Source organism: Gambusia affinis, linkage group LG22 (genome assembly GCF_019740435.1).
Source record: "Gambusia affinis linkage group LG22, SWU_Gaff_1.0, whole genome shotgun sequence".
NCBI classification, from domain to species: Eukaryota; Metazoa; Chordata; class Actinopteri; order Cyprinodontiformes; family Poeciliidae; genus Gambusia; species Gambusia affinis.
In genome coordinates this window covers 3177364-3203326 of record NC_057889.1, presented here as the reverse complement: position 1 = coordinate 3203326, position 25963 = coordinate 3177364, and the positions used below count along the sequence as shown (strand labels likewise).

Here is a 25963-nt window from a genome sequence, read left to right as displayed (position 1 = left end):
CAAAAACACAAGGATTTCACATGAATTCCTCCAATTGTCTAGATACTTCTGGTGTTGTTTTCTTTGCACCAGTATCTTCAGCTTTTCTGTTGAGGGTTGTGTCATTTTTAAACACAATCCTTTGGTAAGCTGACTGTACGCGTCAAACTGTGAACTCATGTCACGGGAAATAAACAACCGTTGATCCGCTAGACTGACTAAATCACACTTTAAGAGCTTCTCATAAATAATTTCTCACGCTTTGCTTCTTTGCGACGGTTTTCTGTAACATCCTGTTTTTAAATGCTTCCCTCTGTGTAATGAATAAATGTTGCAAACTGTATTAGGCGTTAGAGCAGATTCCCTCGGCTCTAATTGTCCTTGGAAAGTCGTTCTCATCTCAGTGTAACAGAAACAATTGTCCGCTAATAAGCAGGCATAATAAGCCGTATTACATCAACGATTAGTTCTTCCTCTCACCTCAGTCAAGGACGGCCAAGATGCTCTGCAAAGTTTCTGAAGATGAATGCAGTGAAAAAGTCAATCTTTAATACTTGCAGTGATGTTGCTTTCCTGCCTGAAATTAAATTAAAAATGCATCAAAAGGTTTTAAACCTTCTTAAATTTTTCTCCATGTCATCTGGTGATTATTGCAGACCAAACTGTTTATTTTCAGGGAGAATTATTCATATTAATTATTGAATGAATGGAATACAAAATAAGATTCAATTAAAAGGTAAATGGAATGTTGTGAATTGATTTTCTCCTCTGTACCTGATGTGGTTTAATTGTGAAATTTTGACTCGTAAAATATGGGTTAATGGGGCTAAACTGGGGCCAAAAGGTTTGTTCAAAAGAAAAAGATTAAACTGAAAAATGAAGAAAGGTTTCGAAACTAAACAAAGGATGTGACACTGAAAAAAAAAATTCAATACTACTTTCAAATTTGAGGGTTTTTTCTGTTTTTTTTTTTTCTTCTTTTGAATAAATTTAAAGGCCCCAATTTTTTTTTTCTTTCAAATTTTCTTTCAATTTTAAAATAATTTTTCAGTTTGAAGTTATTATTATTTTTTTTTCAGTTTTTGTTTTGTTGAACAAACTTTCTGGCCCCAATTTAGCTCCATAGAGGTGTGTTCCCATTTATTCAATTTTAAATTTTTCAGGCTAACTATGTAAGAAAAACCAACAGACTGTTGTTTGTTTTCACAAGAATGTAGTTTAATGAACTTTCTTTCAAGTTGAATCTTTGTCCTAAACATTTAAACATCTGCTGTCCATTTTGTCTCAAATCGTATCTATAATTTCCTCCTGAATAATTATTACAGATTTGTGGCTCCATCTGCATGTCCAAAAATATAAAATCTGGACAAATAAACAAGTTCATGATATGTTAATTAGACCGTGGTGTTCCAGCTGCAGTGCGGCATCCTGCAGTGGACGGTGAGGGGATCAGATTGTAACTGGAGCTTCACTGACATGGCATTAATTTCACAACTGATTTAATTTCTCTGTTTTATCAGGAGCTGGAGCAGCAGTTTGAGAAGGAGCGCCTCTCTCTGGAGGAGCAGAAGACGCTCCTCAGTCAGCAGCTGGACGAGATGAGGGAGGAGCTGACGTCCAAACTCAGAGCAGCCGACGAGGAGGTGAGACTTCTGCCAAACATCTGGATCTCTAACATCTGCAATCCAAAAAATAGAAATGCTAACAACGCAACGTCAGCCTTCACTTTCTGTTTCTGTAGTAAAAACGGAAACAGATGGAACATAACTGAGATAATAAATATAAAATAGTTTGTTTTATCAACCAATGTGCTTAAAAGAAACGTAGATGCCTGGACATTTAGAAGTCAGACGAATATTCTGCTTTTATTCCTCTAAAATCTATAAAATTGCTTTATTCTGAAGTCCTAAATCCAAACTGAGCCTCAAGGTTTTAGTTGTAAAACGCAGCGACTGTCTTAACCTGAATTTTACATGAAAATCATTGTCATCCTTTTAAATCCTCGGCTCAAAGTCCCTCATATTTTTTTAACCTGGCACTGACCGAGCCCAAACAAAGCAATTTAAATTCACCTTGAAACTTTGTAAGTTTCCAGACTGCAGCTCTGACAGATTGGAGGTGAAGTCGAAAGGTCAGAGAACAAGTTTAAAACTCTGCATTTCTATCTGGTGGTTGGTAAAAAGAAAAAAAATCTAACATTTTATTCAGTTTTGAAAGTATTTTTGATCCTTTTCTAGAATTATTGGAAGTTTTTAGACAATTATTCCCTCTGATTTTGAATTCTGTGCAGCTGGAAAAATTTCTGCTCTTTTTTTACTTTTGGGGAAGAGTCATGATGCGTAACCACGGCAATGCTGTGTTGTTTTTACAATTCGGAGCAGCTAGTAGCATCCCAAAAACTCAAATAATGAGCTACTTCTATCTGAACCAGTAGTTTGCTCTGAAAAACACAAAATATTACCAAGTATTGTTGGCCTAGTTTCTCTTGCAAATGTTTTAGTACACTTGAAATAAGACTAAACTAAGTTGAAATGTACTTTTCAGCAAGGTAATGTTACTTGGTGATATTTTGTGCTGATGATCAGTGATCGTATCCCCTACTCCAGCATCTCTCTGCCCAGCTTTCCATCCAAATAGAAATTTAAATATGTGTGGCAAAAGCAAAAGAAACAGATTAACAGTACATGTTACTGTGGAATATCATCTTTGGTTCCCAGAAATCATAAAAGCAACAGTCTTCAGTCAGGGACTCCATCAGATTCGATGCAAGACTGACTGCTACTGGAGATCCTTCAGCATCACCATCCACAAGGACTCTTTAAAGATATTTGGATGACATTTAATTTCCCCTTGGAATGAATGAAATATTTTTATTTCCATGCCACTGTTTAAAACATTTTTTTTTGCAAGATTTGTAGCTTAGGAAAAGCATTTAATGGTTTACTTTGCATGAGAGCAACATTTAAAGAGTTGTACATATTTTTGATAAATTGCCATCTGACTGAACAAAGAGCTGCAGAGGCTCATTCAAGGTTGTTTCTGCACTGAGACGGAGCACAGAGTGCAGCTGAGTTTAGGTCCGTTCTGTCCAACCCTCCTGCAGGTGATCCGGCTGCAGCAGGAGGTGCGGAAAGGGGAGGAGGACTTCGGGGCAGCGGAGGGCCAGATCTCCACCCTGAAGGAGGCGCAGGACAAACTGCTGGAGGAGCTGGACGCCACGCGGGCCCGACTCAGAGAGACCAGCAACCTGCTGACCGCGCTGCAGGTAACTTCCACCACACACCTTATGGGAAATATAATCTGAACCTTCAGTATGACAAAAGATCAATATTATTGATAAATTTACAACTGGAAGGATCACTAAGAGGTCCGTCTGTCTGTCTGTTCCTCAGGGAGAGTTGGAAACCCAAAAACGCCAACATGAAGCCAAACTCATAACCACCAAAGAAGAAGAAAAGCATAAAATGGACAAGATGGCGCTGGAGCTGGAGCTGAAATGGACCGAGACGCTCCGGTAAGTCTGAGCGTTCGGGTTTCTGCCAGAGGGAACCGAAAACCGACTGCTGGCTGAGTTTCTGTTAAAAAGCTCAAATCATGCAGGAAGAAATAAATGAGACATCAAAGCATCAACTGAGCATGCTCAGACAGATCTACAGGTCCATGTTACCACTATGGAATGGAATTATTAATCATTATTAATTGATTATTGAAACTAATTAATTAACTAATTTGGTAATCGATTAATCAATAACTGGAGTAAACAGATTCATTATAAGGCCAATTGCTGAAAGACTAACACAGACACAGCAGTAATTAAGACAAAACTGTACAAAAATGTACATTTTATATTTAACCACCTTTGTCCAAAACTCCTGTTTAAATTCTGTAAAAAAAAAAAAAAAAAGAAATCTGCTATAAAGCATCTTTTATTAGCCAATTATTAATCTGTTAATCCAAAAAGTATTCAACAGATCAGCCTTTAAATGTATTGATAAGGGAAGCAGAAAAGACTGAGCTTTCCACATGTTGATAAAGAAAGGCTTTCACTGCATTTTCTGAAGTAATTATTTTCTAATTTAAAAAATTTTATTATTTTTTTACCTGCATGTTTCAGTGGATTTCTAATATTTTATAAAAAGGCATAAGTGGTTAAGTGAAAAATCTGCAAAAACTGACAACAAATCGTTAGTTGCAGCTCTAGAATAGTCCATGAAGCTGCAAAAAGTCCCACTGAATTGTGGGAACTTGTGTCTTTTCATATGGTAAAAGCAGAAACTAAGCGATGACTCAGCATTTTCAACACTTAGAGTTTCTATGCTTGGGAAACAATTTGTACTTTTTATGCTGAAGTCACTTTAGATGGTAATGAATACCAAAATAAATGGATGAGAATAAATGCTCTCCCCCACAGGTGTCAGTATTTTTTATTTAAAATGTCATAAAAAGTACAGACTTTAAAGTTTCCACTAACGGTTGCTGTTGGAGAGATTTATCTCACTAAATGTTAACTGAAGAGCCAATTTAGGGTTTAATTCAAATGTTTTCTGCTTGAAGCTCTGCTGCCGAGGGAGCAACACAACTGAAAGGTGACAAAAGGGAATAATTTGAAACTGCATCAATGCAGAAGAAGCAGTCGTGATGTGACATTAATGGTGAAAAGAAGCAGGACTTGCATGTTTAAAGGCAAAGTTTACAAAATAAACAGTGGAAATCTGCGTCTAGACTTAATTCAGACATCGACCCAACTGAATCACTCTGGTGACGAATGTCTTTCTCTCTTCAGATTCTGTAGAGCGAAGAATCTCTGAGACAAATAATAAATATGGAAAACATCTTTTTAGGGGTTTTCTGTATCCAATTCAAAAACGAATAAAAGAAAACTCCACTTTCACTTTTTCAGCTTTTGTTTTTTGGTCGTAAATTGAAAATGGAAAGAGGAATGATTCACAGATTACCAAGCACTCTGGACCCAGAGATCATCTGGTGATGATCGCATTTTTTGCAACAGAAAGCAATAAAAAGTAATTTAAAAAACATAAACAAAGTTGTTTCATCACCATGTATAGAGATCTGATACCTTTTCAATGATTCTGTTGAAATAAAAATAATACATTTAATTTTTGTGTGCAGCAGCTGGATAAACTAATCACCATCCAGGGTTTATGTTTGAGTTAAATATTTTATATATTGTTATATATATTCCTGGATTCTTGCACCAACAAAGAAGAAACTGTTGATTTGATTGGTTTGGATTTGATCTTCAGCAGATTCACTTCATGCATTTCTCATCTTATAATAACTGCTAATAACATTGACCATTTATACACATGAAAATAATGTTAACAAATAAAAAGTCAACTTTTTTAAATATGCCTTTTGTGAAATTATCAAATTTATGGGTAACTTTAAAGGTTTTTCTCTCTGTTAAATGTGAGAATTAGACTGAAATGGTCTTTTCTTTGACCCTTCATGTCTCAGAAAGTTAATTCAAAGAATCTGAAGGGATTTCTCCTCCAGGAATATCTGATATTTTCTTGGGTTTGGATTTCGGGGTAGAGCTTTTGTGTACAGTTGTTTGCAGCTAAACATTGAGACTGTGAAGCTAAATGTCAGCTAATATTTAATCACCTTCTTTATCGTCTGCAGCTCAATAATCCCTGACTGTGGACATCTGACAATCTGTGTTTCTTCTCTTTGAAAGTTTAAAAGTGCTCCGACTGGAATGTAAATATGTTTTAGACGTATAGAAATAGAAACTAAATAGTTAACATTTTGTTGAGAGAATGGACAGAGATGTGTTTCAAAGAACATCACTTTTTATTGGCACTGCTTTAAAAATGAAGAGTCTCCATGGAATATTTGAAAAAGTATTCTTTGGTCATCAATTCTCCACGGTTTCTGTAGGTTTTCTTTGTACTTTGTTCACATTTTAATTGAATTTCCCTTTTTTTTTTTTTTTTGCTTTGACTGGTTATGGGAGAAGAAACTATCTCTCTAGCGCCAAGCAATAACAGCGGTGCCATCTGCAAATTCACTGACTGGTCAGTCATTAGTACAGAGAGAAGAAGAGTGGGGTGAGAAGTCAGCCCTGAGGGACACCGGTTCTGATGGTCCAAGCTTAATGCTCTGTGTGGTGAAAAAATCAACCTTTTTCTTACTCTGTGCTTTAGTCCAAATAAAAAGCATCATGGCCGTCTGATCTTCAGGACGCCTGGATTCTCACTCCTGCACGTTTTTCAGGAGATGGGTTCATTTTTGCGAGATCCCGCTTTCAGGCTGACACTTTCTAGCTCTGAGTGACAAAAAAAACAAAACATTTTCGCCTGCTGGATACTCCATTTAACAGCTGCCATTTCAACTCCCACTCAGCTATTACATTGACAGCGTGCAGACACACACATTCATCTGGGAGGCGAAGCGCGGAGGCGGGAGCAGCGGCGTTAAGGAGAGATGGTCACCCACTAAAAGCCGTGTTGGGGTCTAGCAGCACAAGACAATTTATTCAGCTCTCTGGAGCACTTTTACCTTAGTGGCAAACTTCTGGGTGAGCGTTAACGTGATTGTGACGGTTATATACCCTTCTATGGAAACAGAAGACAAAAATTGATCCAAGGAAACCAAGGATACCTTTGCTCAGCTCTGTCTAGCCAAAAGGAGACTAAAGATAAAGAAGAATGTTTGATCATTCCTCTTTCTGCAGTCGTTCTAGATCAGGGATGCCCAAGTCCAGTCCTCGACATCTGCTGTCCTGCAACTTTCAGGGTGCGTTTGCTTTAATCGAGCTCAAGTTTGTCTAGAAAGTCTGGTTCAATTGGGAGGGTGTGAATGCCAATCAAACTCTGATGCGGACCAAAAACAGTGAACTCTGGTCCACCAGCAAACATCAGTCTGGGTTCGGGTGAAGTGAACTCTTTTTTACGGTTCGAATGCATATTTGAGTGCCTCCAAAAGCAGGAAGTGGACTACAGCACAGGGCATTCTGGGTAAATACACCCAGAGCAGATGGTTTAGCCTAGAGATGGCAGGAGAAATGGGTTGTGTTTTTTTACCAAAGACAAAAGTGAAATCCTACGACCATTAATATCTGTTGTTTCTCCAGTTTTGTTTTTGTGAAAAAAAACCCCGCAGAGGCTGAAAATATAAAAAACATTGCAATATTACCAAGTTTACCAGAACCTCTGTCCGTTTAGTTTCTCTGTTGATGTTTTGGATCATAATCCTGTTGAGTCAGTCTGTGTTTTCTGGCAGAGGCCACCATATGTTAATTTATATTGTCATGGTATTTCAAAGTCCCATCAAAAGAGATCCTCGACATCACCCAGCAGTGGGAAATATACACATTTAAACCCAATCAAAGGGGTGCTGGATGTTTTCAGACCTGATAGTTTGGTAGATTCTGTTTGATTTGGGACCAAAATTACATTTTCAACATTACTGGAGCGGTGTGCTTTCACACTGTGTCAAACAATCCAAGCTAATGGAAAATATTGTTCCCCTCCTCGCCTCTGGGGGCGCTGCACCAAGAACCACAGAAGAGAACAACATGAAAACCAGGCTACAGATCTACATTTGGAGATAATTTGGTCCTCAGCTTTTAAAGTTTTATTTTCCTCCTTTTTTAAACAAACAGTTTACCTGTTTCTGAATTACGTTTTCTTTTTTTTACAGGCAGGAATGCAAGAAGCTTCGCGAGGAGCTGAGAGAGGAGCATGAGGAGGAGAAAACTGCGGCTCTGGCTCAGCTGGCGCAGAGCAAGGAGCAGGAGCAGAACAGCGCCAGGGAGAGCTGGCAGAGGAAAGTGGACGACCTGCTGGAACAGGTGCGACTTGTACATCGTGACTGACCTTCTTCCAAGTCTTCCTCATGTTATTTACATTCTCAGAAAGCAGGAGAAATAGTGGCTGAATGTCAGGACTTTAAAAACTACGACAAATAAGTTTTTCAAGTCAGAAAGATGTGATTCGACTAGATTTGTCACAATAAATCGTCTCGGAAATTACTGCAATAAATTATAATATTGTTATTTTGAGACCATTTTCAACTAATATAACAGTAATGTCATAATACTAATGGAAGAAGATGTTCTCAAAGATCAATAAACGGTAAACTCAAATGAACATTTTAAAAAGAACAAGTAGTTCTTTTGGATTAGACAAAATTTAGCAACTTTCCCCCCAGAAAGAATAACATGCATACAGAATCAGAAGCAAAAAAATGAGAGGAGTTTGGTTTTCATTTTATTAATTTGTTAAAGATGCAAAACTCACAGATGAAGAAAATTAAATAAGATTTGTGTGATACTGGTAAATTAAAGAAAATTGTTGGTTTGTAGAGATGTGATTGGTTTCTGTTGTACCTTTTCTTAAGATATTTTGGTTTAACTGTTTGGTAATTTGTTTTTGACCTAAATGTGTGAATAATATGTTTATTCATTTACCAATGTGAATGGGAACCCATAGGAACCCAAACAAACCTGCACTTTATAAATGAGCGTTTTATCTCCACTGTTATTAAGAATATGACAAATTAAAATTCAAATAATGCTAACACTGGACTGGAAAACATTTCAAAACTCCAAAATAAATCATTTTAAAAAAGAAATAAAATTAATTATAAAGTTTGTTAACAAAATAGTATACTAAGAAGGTTTAGTTGAGGCCAAAGCAACAGATTCAAATCTTTTCTCATCCAGTTTTTGGTAGAAAGAAAAAAACGATAAATCATGCAAATAGAAATTATTGAGCTCGTTTTAATATAATTTATTTGTTGCTTATTGCGACAGGTTTGGTCTGGAGAACAGATGATCCTCATCCTATAACCTCTGGCTTTATTTTTTACATGAAATAATTGATTTTGTTTTTTAGCTGAATGAATGTAATGAAAGCAGCAGTGAGAAAATCAATAGGCTGGAAGAAAAGAAAACAACAGAAAGAGCAGCGGCTGACTGTCTCAGTAATATTAACGAGGTGCGGAAAAGCTGCTCTGTGGTCGCCGTCACACGTCTTTCCTGCGTCAGGCGACGGCGGCGCATCGTTCTGCAGCTAAACTATATTTATCCAATCTGATGCCAAAGCGGAGCAGCTTTCATCTTCGGGATGGATGCACTCTGACAGGCGGGATGGCGTTTACTAAATCTAATGACCTGTATTTTAACAGATGGAAGTGATGTCAGCGGCGCCTTGATGCAGGAGCTGATGGGACGTTTAGAGGAAGAAGATCCTCTGTTAGCAAACTGAGCAAGTTAGTCTTGAAAGCTCAGCTAACTGAACTATAATACAGCAAAATGTTATAAAAATAAAACTTAGTGCACTCCAGTGAACATTCAGTCCTTTTTGTTATTATTTATCATTAAAGCTGCAGGATGTAACTTTGCTGGATTTTATTGGAGCAGCAGCAACAAAATTCTTAAAACTTCTTCAATTTTGCTAAAACGTTTTTACACTCTTCTGGTCGTTTTTGGCTTTTTTGAAAAAGAGTTAATGCGCGAACACATTAGCAAAATAAATTCTGCTCTGCATAGGGCTGCACAGTGGTGCAGTTGGTAGAGCTGTTGCCTTGAAGGTCCTGGGTTCGATTCCCGGCCCGGGGGTCTTTCTGCATGGAGTTTGCATGTTCTCCCTGTGCATGGTGGGTTCTCTCCGGGTTCTCCGGCTTCCTCCCACAGTCCAAAAACATGACTGTCAGGTTAATTGGTCTCTCTAAATTCTCCCTAGGTGTGAGTGTGTGTGTGAATGGTTGTGTGTCCTGTATGTCTCTGTGTTGCCCTGCGACAAACTGGCGACCTGTCCAGGGTGACCCCGCCTCTGGCCTGGAACGTAGCTGGAGATTGGAACCAGCAACCCTCTTGACCCCATTAGGGACAAAGGGTGTATAGACAACGGATGGATGGATGGATGTTCTGCATAACAGAGTTATTGCAATAAACAATATCGCAGACAAATGAGACCATTTTTAAGTAAAAAAAAAAAACTAACTCAATTATTAAACTTTAATCCTGGTGAACATTTAACGCTGGAACTGGAAGACATTTTAAATATCCAAAACAAACAAAACAAAACAACAAATAAAATAAATTATGAGGTTTCTGTAAACAAAACTTTCCTTTAAAAGCAGAGCTTGTTGAGACTTATCCAGTAAAAGAAAGACGAAAGAAAATGAGAGAAAATTGATTTATTGCGACAGGCCCAGTTTTAAATTGACAGTTTGTGTGAAACTCCCAGATGCAACGTGAAGTTAGTAATATTTATTAAAAACATAAAAAGTCTCATGTTAACCATACAAGACGTTAATCTGTATGTGTGTATTTAGGTTGAGTTACTAAGTTTGGTTTCACAGAGCAGCGATAATGACTGTGCTGAAATTAAACTCAACAAAAACAGCAGATCACAGGGGAACGCTTAAATTTTATTAACCCGTGTAATTAATTCATTTTTAATTTGCTGCTCTGCATTCGTTAAGCTTTCCTTTAAAGTCTCCTTCTAAAAATGTTGAACAATTTTACCCACAATAAAACTAGATTTCATGAGGTGAGAACTGTGATTTTTGCTTTCAGTCACGAGATAAAAGTAAGTACACCCCTTTTCAATCCTAGAGTGGTTTACCAGTAGTGAACCATCTGTACCAGTGGTTCACTACGTCAGAATTTCCATCCATCCATCCATTTTCTGTTCATCCTTCGTCCCTAATGGGGTCAGAAGGGTTGCTGGTTCCTCCCCAGCTGCGTTCTGGGCGAGAGGCGGGGTCACCCTGGACAGGTCGCCAGCCTGTCGCAGGGCAACACAGAGACATACAAGACACACAACCATTCACAAACACACTCACACCTAGGGAGAATTTAGAGAAACCAATTAACCTGACAGTCATGTTTTTGGACTGTGGGAGGAAGCCGGAGAACCCGGAGAGAACCCACCATGCACAGGGAGAACATGCAAACTATATGCAGAAAGACCCCGGGCCGGGAATCGAACCCAGGACCTTCAAGGCAACAGCTCTACCAACTGCACCACTGTGCAGCCCTATGCAGAGCATATTTTGCTAAAAAAATAAGCTACTTTTATCGTTTAGAATGAGCTTTTCTCCCTTCACAGCTGTTTGTTAGCAGCTTCTACAAGGTGAAGTTTTTCATTAGACAAAGTTGTATTCACCAAGCTTCTGCAATCTGTCTAGACAGACTAATCTACTGAGTCACACTCCTTTCTTCCTACCAATAATGGGTTTCAGCGAGCCTTTCATTGCATTGCAGCTTTAGTTTATTATGTTATGCCATAAACTCAGAGTTATTAGCATAAAGCTAAAAGCCTTTCTGCTTCAAGCTTTGGGATTAAAAAATTTGTTCTAAACAAACTTTTTCTGCTTTATTATCCCGCAGGATGAACCGAACGTACACCGACGAACTAAACATGTTCGATTTAAAAACCCTGTGTTCTATTTGGTGTTTAATGTTGTCTGGTTTCTGTGCAGATATCTCTGCTGAAGCAGAGTCTGGAGATGCAGCTGTCGCAGTCGCAGTCCTCGCTGCAGCAGCTGCAGCACCAGTTCAGCCAGGAGAGGGAGCACCTGCGCATGCAGCTGGACGAGCTGCAGACGGAGCACCAGAGGCGGCAGCAGCGTCTGCAGGAAGCCCACCGCTGCGCCATGCAGGACATGGAGCACGCCAGGCAGCGCGACCTGAAGGTCGGTGAAGGGCGAAACACGCACAAGCAATAAAATCTCAAGTTAATCCTACCTCTGTGTGGAATTTCAAATGAAATCAATGCTTTATGTATCATTAAGGTTCTTCAAGATGTTTTATTATCCACACTTATCTGATAGAACCAGAATGCACCATTTATCTCTAGAAAAACACAAAATGTTTTGTATACTTGAAATTAGACATTGTAGCTGAGTAAATGTAACTAGTTACTACCCAACTCTGCAATGGAACTAGAACTTTTTCATCAAAATAATTTTTTACTTTACACAATCTATTATTTCTTACCTGTAAGTTAGTTTTGTCTTATTTCAGATGAACTGAGATATTTGCACAAGTACAGAACAATACTTGGTAAGACTTTGAGATTCTGCACAAAAGAATGTATCATTTTTCGTGGCAAGTTTGTTTTCACCATAAAAATTTTGATTCATCGTTGTCACGATAAATTCCAGTTAATGTGTAAATCCCTCCAGATTAATTGTTTTGCTGTTTTCTCCACTCTTTGTTCAGTAAATAGCAATAAATCTGAAAATACTATGTGCCGTTTAGTAGTAAAACACGTATTTTTTTCTGCATTCTAATACATTTTTGTTGAGTTTTGTTGAGAGAAAAGCCAAATGGAATCCTCCGTGATGTTACTATTAATACATTTGGGAGCTTTTTCTGTTTTCTTAGCCCATAAAAGAACGTTTTCCTGCAGGGTGTAGGTTGGATCGCCTCTCAGCTTTGGTTTATGACTCAGATGAGCTGGAAACAGGGTCAGGGGAACACAAACAATACAACAGCAGTAAGTTTTCATAAAATCATCTTGTTTGCTGCCTGCAGGCTCAGCTGTGTTATTTCAGGTCAGTGGAGTTAATGTCTGAGACGGCAAAGTGGATTTCATAACAGAGCCATACTGGGGGGAAAGTATTTAGTTTTCTAATTAATGGAGGATTATTTTATTTTATTTTATTTTTGTGTAAATAAAAAAATTATTTATAAAATCCAGTGAAGTCAGTTTTCTTCAAAAGTAGCTGTCCTTCTGCGTAAATCTGCACTGAAAAAGTACAAAATCTCAAGTAATCTTGTTTTGTTTCTTCAGCAAATATCTTAGAGTACTTTAAATAATACAAAACTAACTTAATGTAACAATTAGGAGCTTATTTTAAAGAGTAAGTATTCTATGTTTTCCAGACACATAGTGTCAGTTCATAGTACAGCCATGTTACTTCCTTCAGTTATTATAAAAACGTCAAATATGATTTACAAGAAATTTGACTTCCTGATTTAAAGCCTACAAACTGGACCTGTCTCTTTAAAAGTTCTCACAACATGGCTCCTCTGTTTAACAACATTTTCACTGCTTTTCACTGAGACACAGCTCCTATGATGAGCTCACCATCAGAATTGTGTAATGTTTGCTAATTGCTCCTGGCTAGTCTGAAGGAGCTGAGTGGGGGAGGAGCTGTGCCCTGAAGGCGGAGCTATGTCCGCCCAGGTGTTTTGCAGAGCTGAATGGTTGAAATGGAGATTAAAAGTCACTCCATGTATTTTTTCGATGAGGGATTAACATAAAAACATTATGTAAAGTTTTTAAAAAAGGTGATTTTACATAATACTGCCCCTTAAATCAATAATTCCTTAATACTGATGAAAAGTACAAGGTTTCTTCACATATAACAAGACTGTTAAATAGTCTGAAAGTGAAAGAAATACCTTTTTACTGAAAAGCTGAAAAGTTATTGATAGTTTTGTCTTATTTTAAGTGTATTTGCATCAAAATATTGTCTTTGGCATGTTTTCTTTCACAATTTTGCACTGCTTTGGTATTTCAGAGGGTCCAAATACTTTGCAAGACAGAATTTCCAACCGACTCGTGTGCAAATCTTTTCTTTCTTTTAAAAACCGATGACTCTGACCGTTTTGTGTGGCGGTGGAAGCAGCTCTTCGGAACAAGCCCAACTGCTTGACATTTTAATTCAGCTCCGTCTTGTCAGAGTCAAGGTTAGAGCGGCAGTGACTCATCGCTCTCTCTGACAGCGCTGCCTCTCCTCTGCTTAATGTGGAAATATGCACGCTCCAAAACAAAGCCCGTACTCCTCAACATGCCAATGAGTCGTCGCTCAGCGCTAATCCCTCCGTTTCAGTCAAGGTCGATTTGGATCAGCCATACATCTCGGTTTTAAATCCCCCTTCTCCTCTCGGATGCTGTAATTGTCTGAAAGCTGCGGGTCAGAGAACGGCGTCCGCGCACGTGTTGCTGCCAACTATTTGGCTATAAATGTGAACAAGGAAGAGCGACTGAGTCGTGCAGCTCAGTTTTTAATATTCTTCTGTAAACTCCCTGTTAACTCTGATTTGCGGCGCTGAAGGTGGCAGCATGTTGGAGTCGCTCCGTTTCGTTACTTCTGATTTGTTCTTTTTGTATTTTGTTTTATTTTTCTGGATGCTATGCGGCTAAAACGATTTCCCCTTTTACTTTTTTACTTTTGAACAGATGTTATAATTCTCAATTGTGGTAAAAAAAAAAAAAGTACTTATTGTAGAACAAAAGATTATTTTATTTTTGACGATTAATCAGATAAACAATGAGCAAATTCTGCATATTTTCCATTTAACTTATGATATAAGTAATACATTAAAAAGGCAAATTAACAGATACTTTAAGAAAACAAACATTTTATTGGCTGAAATGCAGCAACATATCATAACTTTAGCTAATCTGAATCAGACATCGAGTTTTGGCTAAAACTCATTTACAGATGAAAGTGTTTTTATCTCGACTGCAAAATATTTATATTTTTTTTTAAAGATTTGGCTTAATTACTTATATATTGTTTTTATATTTCCAAAAAAAACAATGTATTTTTTTATCAATTGGGCTTCTTTAGAGTCTGTATAGTCCAGTTAAGGATCAATCGATGATGTTTGTGATGAATCCTAATATTTATTTTTTTGTTTACAATTGGGAACAGATGATAAGCATCTCATAGCTGAAACACTACCTGAACTCTGACCCCAAATCCCAGAGGAGTCGATAAAGAGGCTTTGATAATTTTAATAAATATGTAAAAAACTTATTTTTTAATGAAAGTTACATACTGCAGCTTTAATCTGATTACTGGACTGGAAATAGTAACATGTTGGTGAAAAACGAGGTCAGATTACTGGATTTACAAATAAGGTTACAGTCTTCAGTCAGAGGCCTCTTCAGATTAGTTGTAAGACTGACTGCTACTGCAGTCAGCAGCTGCTTTTCCATAACAAATGTGCTCAAAACTTTGTGAATATTCTGCTAACATCCTCTCACTACTTCCTGTTTTCTTTTTTGCGGTTTCTACCAGTAGTAACATCTGGTTGTTGATCATGTGACTTGTGTGATGCAAAAAAAATGCTTCCATTTGCCAAATAAACCAATTTCAATATGGCCGAAAATTCCTATGCTTCCATTAAGCAAATTTATTTTCTAAACATTAAATTGTGCACTTATATAATTAATGGAAACACGGCTCTTTGAAGATCCTTGAATGACACACAGAAAGTTTCCTCTTAATGCCATCAGAGAGGAGAATATTTCTGATAAAAATTATTTATTTATGTCATTCAACGACAAAATCATCTGAAGTATCTTTCCTCTCGCTGCAGTCTTAGTTAATAAGCAGAGAAACTGGGAGTTAAAAGCTTTACGGAGGGCTTTTATATCGAGGCGCTGTTTATATTTCTGTCTGCAGCGCCGGGGAAAGCAAACTCAATTATCCTGAGTGGAACCATTTGAAGAATGATTTGTGAATGTGTGTTTTATGCGTGTTAGGCTGGATGGCGGCGCCTGGCGTTATCTCTTCACAGTTCACAGGAAGTCATATCCAGGGAGTAATAAAGTAGCTCCAAATCCCTGCAACACGAACGCGCACACGTTCACATAACCAGATTTAGTTCCCGCCGATACAAAAAGCTACAAATAGAAGCGGCGAGGAGCGGCTGGCAGTTTATCTTCTTTTGTTTCACTTCGTTTGCCTCCGCGTTGCGTTCACGGTGATAAGTGTTCTTCTCGCAGTGCAGGTTGATTTTATTACGGCACAAAACAGAAAGTTTCCAAATAAAAATGGCTGCAAGTTCAGGAAGTTTCAGGGTGACTCGCATTGCAAGCCAGAAGTTTACATACAGCAGGTGAAAAGTGACATGGTCGTTGTTTTCTGTCTGTCTGAAGTGATATCAGAGCAAACTTCAGTTTTTACCAAAATGATTCTTCACCTTATAAAACGATTCTTCACCTTATAAAACGATTCTTCACCATATGAAACGATTCTTCACCTTATAAAACGATTCTTCACCATATGAAACGATTCTTCACCTTATAAAACGATTCTTCACCTTATAAAACGATTCTTCACCTTATAAAACGATTCTTCACCATATGAAACGATTCTTCACCTTATAAAACGATTCTTCACCTTATAAAACGATTCTTCACCTTATAAAACGATTCTTCACCATATGAAACGATTCTTCACCTTATAAAACGATTCTTCACCTTATAAAACGATTCTTCACCATATGAAACGATTCTTCACCTTATAAAACGATTCTTCACCATATGAAACGATTCTTCACCTTATAAAACGATTCTTCACCATATAAAACGATTCTTCACCATATGAAACGATTCTTCACCTTATAAAACGATTCTTCACCTTATAAAACGATTCTTCACCATATGAAACGATTCTTCACCTTATAAAACGATTCTTCACCTTATAAAACGATTCTTCACCATATGAAACGATTCTTCACCTTATAAAAAGATTCTTCACCATATGAAACGATTCTTCACCTTATAAAAAGATTCTTCACCATATGAAACGATTCTTCACCTTATAAAACGATTCTTCACCTTATGAAACGATTCTTCACCATATGAAACGATTCTTCACCATATGAAACGATTCTTCACCATATGAAACGATTCTTCACCTTATAAAACAATTATTCACCTTATAAAACGATTCTTCACCTTATGAACCGATTCTTCACCATATGAAACGATTCTTCACCTTATAAAACGATTCTTCACCATATGAAACGATTCTTCACCTTATAAAACGATTCTTCACCTTATGAAACGATTCTTCACCATATGAAACGATTTTTCGTCTTATAAAAAGATTCTTCACCTTATAAAACGATTCTTCCCCATATAAAACGATTCTTCACCTTATGAAACGATTCTTCACCATATGAAACGATTCTTCACCTTATAAAACGATTCTTCACCATATGAAACGATTCTTCACCTTATAAAACGATTCTTCACCATATGAAACGATTCTTCACCTTATAAAACGATTCTTCACCATATGAAACGATTCTTCACCTTATAAAACGATTCTTCACCTTATAAAACGATTCTTCACCATATGAAACGATTCTTCACCTTATAAAACGATTCTTCACCTTATAAAACGATTCTTCACCTTATAAAACGATTCTTCACCTTATAAAACGATTCTTCACCATATAAAACGATTCTTCACCATATGAAACGATTCTTCACCTTATAAAACGATTCTTCACCTTATAAAACGATTCTTCACCATATGAAACGATTCTTCACCATATGAAACGATTCTTCACCTTATAAAACGATTCTTCACCTTATAAAACGATTCTTCACCATATGAAACGATTCTTCACCTTATAAAAAGATTCTTCACCATATGAAACGATTCTTCACCTTATAAAAAGATTCTTCACCATATGAAACGATTCTTCACCTTATAAAACGATTCTTCACCTTATGAAACGATTCTTCACCATATGAAACGATTCTTCACCATATGAAACGATTCTTCACCTTATAAAACAATTATTCACCTTATAAAACGATTCTTCACCTTATGAACCGATTCTTCACCATATGAAACGATTCTTCACCTTATAAAACGATTCTTCACCATATGAAACGATTCTTCACCTTATAAAACGATTCTTCACCTTATGAAACGATTCTTCACCATATGAAACGATTTTTCGTCTTATAAAAAGATTCTTCACCTTATAAAACGATTCTTCCCCATATAAAACGATTCTTCACCTTATGAAACGATTCTTCACCATATGAAACGATTCTTCACCTTATAAAACGATTCTTCACCATATGAAACGATTCTTCACCTTATGAAACGATTCTTCACCTTATAAAACGATTCTTCACCATATGAAACGATTCTTCACCTTATAAAACGATTCTTCACCATATGAAACGATTCTTCACCTTATAAAACGATTCTTCACCTTATAAAACGATTCTTCACCTTATAAAACGATTCTTCACCATATGAAACGATTCTTCACCTTATAAAACGATTCTTCACCTTATAAAACGATTCTTCACCATATGAAACGATTCTTCACCTTATAAAACGATTCTTCACCTTATAAAACGATTCTTCACCTTATAAAACGATTCTTCACCATATAAAACGATTCTTCACCATATGAAACGATTCTTCACCTTATGAAACGATTCTTCACCTTATAAAACGATTCTTCACCATATGAAACGATTCTTCACCTTATAAAACGATTCTTCACCTTATAAAACGATTCTTCACCATATGAAACGATTCTTCACCTTATAAAAAGATTCTTCACCATATGAAACGATTCTTCACCTTATAAAACAATTATTCACCTTATAAAACGATTCTTCACCATATGAAACGATTCTTCACCATATGAAACGATTCTTCACCATATGAAACGATTCTTCACCTTATAAAACAATTATTCACCTTATAAAACGATTCTTCACCTTATGAACCGATTCTTCACCATATGAAACGATTCTTCACCTTATAAAACGATTCTTCACCATACGAAACGATTCTTCCCCTTATAAAACGATTCTTCACCTTATGAAACGATTCTTCACCATATGAAACGATTCTTCACCTTATGAAACGATTCTTCACCTTATGAAACGATTCTTCACCTTATGAAACGATTCTTCACCTTATGAAACGATTCTTCACCTTATGAAACGATTCTTCACCTTATAAAAAGATTCTTCATCTTATAAAACGATTCTTCAAGGTGATGATGCTAAACTCTGAGTTCTTCCTCTCTGATTCTCTCCATCAACAAAATGACAAGCAGCTACTGAGTCTCTTTCTGGATATCCTTTCTTCTATCCTTCCTCTTGTTTGCCCTTTTTTCCTTTCTTTCTTTCCTTCCTTCCTTCTCTCTCTCTCCTTAATTTCTTCTTTCAGTTTGTCCATCCTTTCATTATGTCCTTCCTTCCTTGTCTTCTCCCTTTCTTCCTTTGCTCCTTCTTTCTTTCCTTTAGTTTGTCCATCCTTTGTTTATTTCCTTTTTCCATCTGTCCTTTCATTCTTCTTTCCTTATCTCATTCCTTTCTTTGTTATTTTTGTATCCTTCTTTTATTCTTCTTTCTTTTTAATTTCCCTTTTTACTTTTTTCTTTCAGTTTTTCATCCCTCTTTTCCTTCTTTCTTTTCTCTACTCATCCTTCCTTCCTTCCTTTAGTTTGTCAAGTCTTCCTTTTTTTCTTTCCTTCTTTCCTTCCCTCATCCCTTCCTTCTTTCCTTGCTTTCTTCTTTCAGTTTTTCTATAAGTATTCCCTTCCTTCCTTAAAGTTGCGTCTGAAACTATAACACTATTTACAGAAATGCTGCAGAAATGTTATATAATAATTAATAACTGATAAAATCTTAATTTACTCAACATGAAAACATGTTTGCGTTTCATTCTTTTTTATTATTATTGGTAAAATTTCTCCATGTTTTTGGAAAATCGTGTCTGATCCGTCATCTGGATCCGTTTCTCTGATCCTGGATTAGAAATCGTTTCACTGCCGAGTCCCCGTGTTGCCTTCAGGGAAGCTCGGATGTTAAAATTCAGCTCTGCCGCCCTCACGCATCACTTCCTGCAGCTCCAGGGGTCAAGATTAAGGTCAGCTCATGTTCCTCCGTGTTGTTGATGAAAAATATCGACGGTCCATTAAAAGAAGAGAGTCGGAGGAAGTGAACGCAGCAGCAGCATTTCAGTCAGAAGGTAATTATGGGATTCGCTGCGTTTAGTAAAGATTAATGCGCTGCCTTTAATTAAAGGGATGGAGCCGCCATCTTTACAAAAGCACCACTGATCTGTGGCGAAGACCGAGGCAGATTAGTGGGTTTTAAAACTCACTTTCTCACTGGTCGCTTCAGGACAATGAGGATTAGCAGGAACCTGAAAAATGCGACGCTACCGCTTTAAAAAGGCTAAAGCAGGGTGTCCAAAGGGAGGCCCGGGGGCCATTTGTGGTCCCTGGAGTGATTTTATCCGGCCCACGACTCCAATTCAAGAAAAAGCTGGGTGTGATTAATCACATTTCTGGTTTTTGTAGATTTGTTGATTTTATTAATTATTTCAAACAGGTTTTTAAAAGCAAGAGAAAAAAATCCTTACAGAACCAAGAACTTCTAGTTTTCTGTTTGGAAAACTACTGTTTGGACTGCATTAGTTACTAGTAATAAAATCTAATTATTTTTTCCCAATGCACTCATTGAATTTGAGTTCAGGTCAACTTTATGACATTATTATGTTTATTATGACCAAGTCTAGATGTTTTTGTTCGTTATTCTTAATTAAATGTGTGTTTCTTGAATTGTAGCTGGCCGACATAAAGAAAAAAATATTTTTCTTTATACAAACTCTGATTTACATTTTGAGTCCTTTTTTAGATAGATGGGGAAAAACTGACCAAATTTACACCAAAAAGCTCAGATTTCCAAAAGTTGAACATTTTTGACTTTTGAAACTCAGAAATTTCCATTTTTTTCTAGACGAGATTAACCTCAAATTTTCAGATTTTTTTTTTTTACAGCCCATTTTTTAAGTATCTGCTGTCACCCTAATACGCCACCGTATTTGTCATACAGCAACATCAATCTGCTTGAAAATTAAAAGTTTCAGTTTGCTGTAACCAGTGTTTATTAACCAGTGTTTTGTATTTTCTAATCATCCATTGTTTACTGACCTTTTCAGGACATGTTGTATTGTTGTTATTGTCGTTCTCTTTCTGTAACATGAACTTTCAAACCAAACCGTTTGGCCTTTCAGTGCATCGTCTTTTCTCGTTTTGCTCACATTTTCCTTCCTCTGTGCCTCCATCAGGACCTGGAGGAGCGTCTGCGCCATCATCACCACGCAGAGCTGCAGTCGCTCAGGGAGGCCCACCGGCAGAGCATCGAGACGCTCAAACAGCAGTCAGAGCAGGAGCTGCAGACTCTCCGCTTCGAGTTGGAGGACGAGGGCAAAGCCATGCTGGGTGAGGGTTCCCTGCATCTGAACTCTGTCAGTTTCACGTTTCCTCTCATCAACAGCTTTTAGCATGGAAGCTAATAAAACCGGTAGAGGTTTTACTTTACTTTTCAGATTGGACAGATATTACACCCAGATTATTCAAATACAGGCAGACATAGTTTGGAAAGGTTCACATTGAAGATTAACTTAAATGGGATTGTGTGGAGTAGTAAGAAGCAGTCAGTGTCTTACCCAGATGAGGCAGCTGTCAGTCATCTCAGTTTGCAGTGAATGTTGGCTTGTTGCAATAAATCAGTTCATTGAATGAAAAATTAAAATAAGTTTAACAATTTACATTTGCATAATTTATCATTTTTCTCTTTTTTTCTACCAAACCCTGGATGATAAAGATCTTCAGTTTGGTAATTTGGTCTCAACTAGCTTCTTTTTTTTTTTTTTTTTAGAATAATTTTGTTTACAGAGATTTCATAATTCATTTTATTTATTGTTTCTATAGTTTTGTTTATTTATTTTGGATATTTAAAATGTCTTCCAGTTACAAGATTTAACATTTGTTGATCTCTGAGAAGGTTTTCTTGATTTATTATGCCAGTACCATTATTGAAAATGATCTCAAGACAACAATATTATCATTTATAGCAGCAACTTATGGGACGATTTATTGTTCAGCAAAATTTATTAACAATGGTGTTCATGCATCCTTAAAAAGTCTTCATTAAGGCCTTAAAATGTCTTAAATTCATTAAATAAGTTATGTTAAGAAGTTTTTATAATTTTGTAAAAATTTCCTTTAATGATGAGTTAAAGGTTTTTAAATAACTCAAATTTGTTTAGTAAAACAACACAATTTGGGTCAGTGTCTAAATATATTCAAACATATGAGAAATTGGATAAAATAAATGCTGGAGGAATTAAATCTGGGCTAAATATATCTGAGGCGTATTAATATATGAGGACCACTCAGTTTATAATGCTAGCGCCGCGCAGCAGAGTGAGATAAATGGGCCTCCATTAACCTTCATGTCTCGGTCCTGACACTGCAGAGCTCCTTCCATCCGTCTCTCTCTTCCTACTTCTTGACATCCTTTTATTATCCTCCTTTTCTCATTATCACTTCCTCCTTCAGTTTTCATACTCTTATGTGTTTTCAGACATTATTCACTACAGAGGAATACAATCTGTTGATAGAAAAGCTGAAAACGTTTCTTCTTTTTTTGCTCTGTTTGCAATAAAAGATGTTTGAAGTGAGGATTAAATCTGCTAAAGGAAGCAGATGCTCTCCTCTTTTTTTCAGAGTTTGGCTCCTGTAAAAAGTGTTTCTAGAGGACAGCGGCCATTTTTCAACATGGCCGACATTTTTTGAACCTTTAAACTAATTATTGTAATAAACTGCTACTGGTGTGTGAGTCTCATACCAGTCGGAAGACGTGACAGACTGAGTCAGTTATTTCAATGGTTGGTGTTAGCTTCTGCTAATTTTTTATGTCTAGTGGTTTAGTGTTAGCTTTTGCTAATTGTTTTTACGTGTTTAGAAGTTCAGCTATAGCTTCCTTTAACATTTGTATGTTTAACAGTTTTTTATTATCTTCTGTTTTGTGGATTAGGGTTGGTTTCTTCAATTTTTTGTATGTTTGTGGTTCAGTGTTAGCTCCTGCTAATTTTGTTATATGTTTAGCATTTTAGTGTTAGCTTCTGCAAAAAAAATTTATGTGTTTAGCAGCTTAGTTTTGTATGTGCCTAGCATTAGCAGAGCTAAGATTTAACAAACTAGTGGTGAGTGAACCTAATGTTTCCATTACCACTGGCAACTGCTAATTTTAGTGCTAACATATTTCCTCCATTACAACCATGGTGGCCATTTTGAAAAATGTCCAATGGAAAAGTAAACGCAAGATCAAGAAAATATAAATGATTTCTATGATTCAAAACATGTTGGCTATTGTTTGACACCAAACACATTAATTGAGGATTTTAGTCCAAAATTGTATTTTTTATGACAACCATACGAACCATCATGAAAAATAAAACAAATATATCAGTAAATATGTTTTCTGTGGGTCCAGTCATATATGACTTGACTGCAAAAGTATTCATCTGGGAAAAATATTGACAAGTTTAGTGAAAAAATTAATTTTCCTTGATGACCATCTTAAAAAATTGTGGCCATCTGGACAATTTTTTCAACAAAGCAAGTTCCTGTGCCAAGTTGGGTGTTTGTCTTTCTAGAGCTTTCTAACAAACTCCTTCAGGTTCAGCCTCAGCCTCTTTTTTCCTCTTGAAAGATAAATCCTTCCTTGTTGTTGTGGTCCTGCAGCCTCTCTGCGATCGGAGCTGAACCACATCCACGCCTCGGCCATCGAACACCTGCGGCATTCCCACCACCAGGAGTCTGCAGCTGCCAAGGCCGAGCTGGAGAAAGTCCTGGAGGACAACCAGACCCAGGTACAACCTTCATCTCTCATCTGTTCTCAGCCACGCTTTCATTATCAGACGATCATAATTCCCCGCTTGACAGCTGCGGACTGAACTGTGTTTTAGCATTTAGTTGTAATAATCAGTGTGACGTTAATAGTTTCTGCTGAAGCTGCCAGCCGCGCTGCATGATGAACGACTCTGCCGTCTCGTCTGAATCCTCCCAAACACTTCAGACTTCACCGTCTCTCTGCTGGACGGCGGCGAGATCGCGTGATTAAAGTCGGGTCTGATGAAGCTTTCTGAAGACAAATGAAGTGTAGATTATTTTAACGACTCAAAGTTTCAGCAAAGCTGCAAATGCATGAGGAGTCGATATTTTCAGCGGTCATCAAATCCTGACTGACGGTCATCAAAGCTGCGATTCTGTTGATCATTTGACATTCAGGAAACAAATGAGCTTAATGGAAGTTTTTTAATTTATTACTGAAGACACGTTTTTCACATAACATGAATCACATGATTAACAACTAGATGTTACTACTGGTGGAAACCACAAAGAAGACGACAACAGGAAGTGGTGGGAGGATGATGGCACAGCATGTTTTTTAATGATTTATCACTTAAACAAACTTATTCTTATTTTATGGAAACACTACAATTGCAAAATTGTGTTTCTCGACATTAGCAGAATATTAGCAAAGTTTTGCTCACATTTGTAACAGAAACGCAGCCGCAGTTTATCTGCTTCTGTTTCTCTACTTGCTTTTTGATAACAAACCATCGCTTCTCAATCACATCTGGAGAGTTTTCTCACCCTAGATTTAAAATTTTAACGGTTTGCTCCTTCAGATTCTTCATCGAACTGTAAAAATGACAGGTCAACCTTCAGGTTGCTTTAGATTCATTGCTCCTACACTGAAAAAAACATTAAATCTTACCAAGTAATCCTGGTCTAGTTTCAGTGCAAATATTGTTACACACTTGAAATAAGATTAAACTAACTTAGAAACAAGATATGAAAGGTGGTTTTAAGTCAGTAATTCTTTAATATTGAGTAGAAAGTACCGGCTATAAGTCACATTTTTATGTGTTTATGGCTTAGCGTTAGCTTCTGCTAATTTTTTCATGTGTTTAGTTACCTAGCATTGGCCTCTTCAAATTATTTATGTATTTAATGTTTGCTTCCGTTAATTTTTCTTTATCTGATAGTGATTTAGCGTTAGCTTCCTCTATTTTTTGCAGATCTAAGATTCTTTTTACTTAAACTTGTGGTTAGTAAACCTAACCTTTTGAATCATTCAGAAATGATATAAACTGGAAAACATCAAGCCTTGACTCTAAACCTTTTTTATTTATCTCTCTGTTAAGAGATAAAAACATTTGGAGAACCTCCTGAAGCTAAAAGGTTTTTAGCCGAGTTCCTAAGCAACAGAAAGTTTATTATAGTTTTAATCAAGGAAAACTAAAACCAGTTAAATTAGAGAATTACAGCTGAAATGTTGGCACTTTAACTTCAGTTTTAGGAGTGAATCCCCAATAATAAAAGTTTCCTTCATCACTAATGACCCATATTATTTTTATCTGTGCAGGAAACTTTCACTGCTCAGCTGCATTTTTCTTTCATTTGAAGTCGCAGAAATTAGAGGGAGGATGGTGAAATGATTAAATGATGAAGTGAGCGTGCTTTAGGATGCAGACTCTCTCTCTCTCACACACACACACACACACACACACACACACACACGCACACACACACACACACACACACACACTATCCCTGCCCTGCAGGGAACTGTCCTGCTGTTGCTTGTAAATCATCCTAATTACCCTCATACTCCACGGGTTCCTCCTTCGTCACCTTATGATTCAGATGTTCTACCAAAGACGTGCAGCTGGTTGTTTTTAATTCCTCCATCTTTTGCTGCTGAGGTGACAAGAAGTCAATAAAGGTTAATATCCGAGCGTTAGAGTCTGAACTGAACTGCCAGTCATGCAGTAAATCAGAGCAATGACTCCATTCAGATGCTGCAGTTAAACTAAAGCAAAGCAGATTGTAGAGTTGAAGTTTTTTTGTTTAATTCCTTGAAAATTCTTGAAATTTAAGGTTTGGAAAGTGCTTCATTTCTGTATAAACTCCTTAAAAGTCCTTGATATTCAAACTGCACAGTTTTGTAACAAAGTTTAATTTAATGTTTGATCAAAAGCCTAAATTTGAAAAACATTATTGACATTTTAGTCATACAATTTAATTAAACGACACATTTCTTCCTCGCTGTTTGAAGTTAAATCAGAGTAAACTTTTAAAATTTTGGATATAATAAATAAATAAAAATGGTTGGACCCGTGAAGGACAAATAGACGTCTTTCCACCAAATTTTTCTTATTTGCTTTTATTTGCAGTAATCAAATATAAATCTAATAAAACATGAAATTAGATTAATTATAAAATGCTTATTAGTTGATCGCTAGGAGGAAATTACTTGGGTTTTTTTATCGCCAAGGGGAAATTGGTTATTAGTTGACAAGCTATTCACTGCAAGGTGTTAAATATTAGTAATACAAATACAAC

The 25963-nt window shown here is 36.8% G+C and overlaps 1 protein-coding gene across 4 annotated transcripts in view; it reads left to right on the top strand.

The window, feature by feature from the left end:
- fam184ab (family with sequence similarity 184 member Ab) overlaps positions 1–25963 on the top strand; it is a 73025-nt gene that overhangs the window by 22656 nt on the left and 24406 nt on the right. For all 4 annotated transcript variants that reach the window (XM_044106458.1, XM_044106462.1, XM_044106460.1 and 1 more), the window contains exons 9-15: positions 1500–1622; positions 3083–3244; positions 3372–3493; positions 7648–7798; positions 11440–11652; positions 20830–20983; positions 23294–23421. In XM_044106458.1, the coding sequence (XP_043962393.1) occupies positions 1500–1622; positions 3083–3244; positions 3372–3493; positions 7648–7798; positions 11440–11652; positions 20830–20983; positions 23294–23421 (1053 nt within the window). The remainder of the gene's footprint in view (positions 1–1499; positions 1623–3082; positions 3245–3371; positions 3494–7647; positions 7799–11439; positions 11653–20829; positions 20984–23293; positions 23422–25963) is intronic.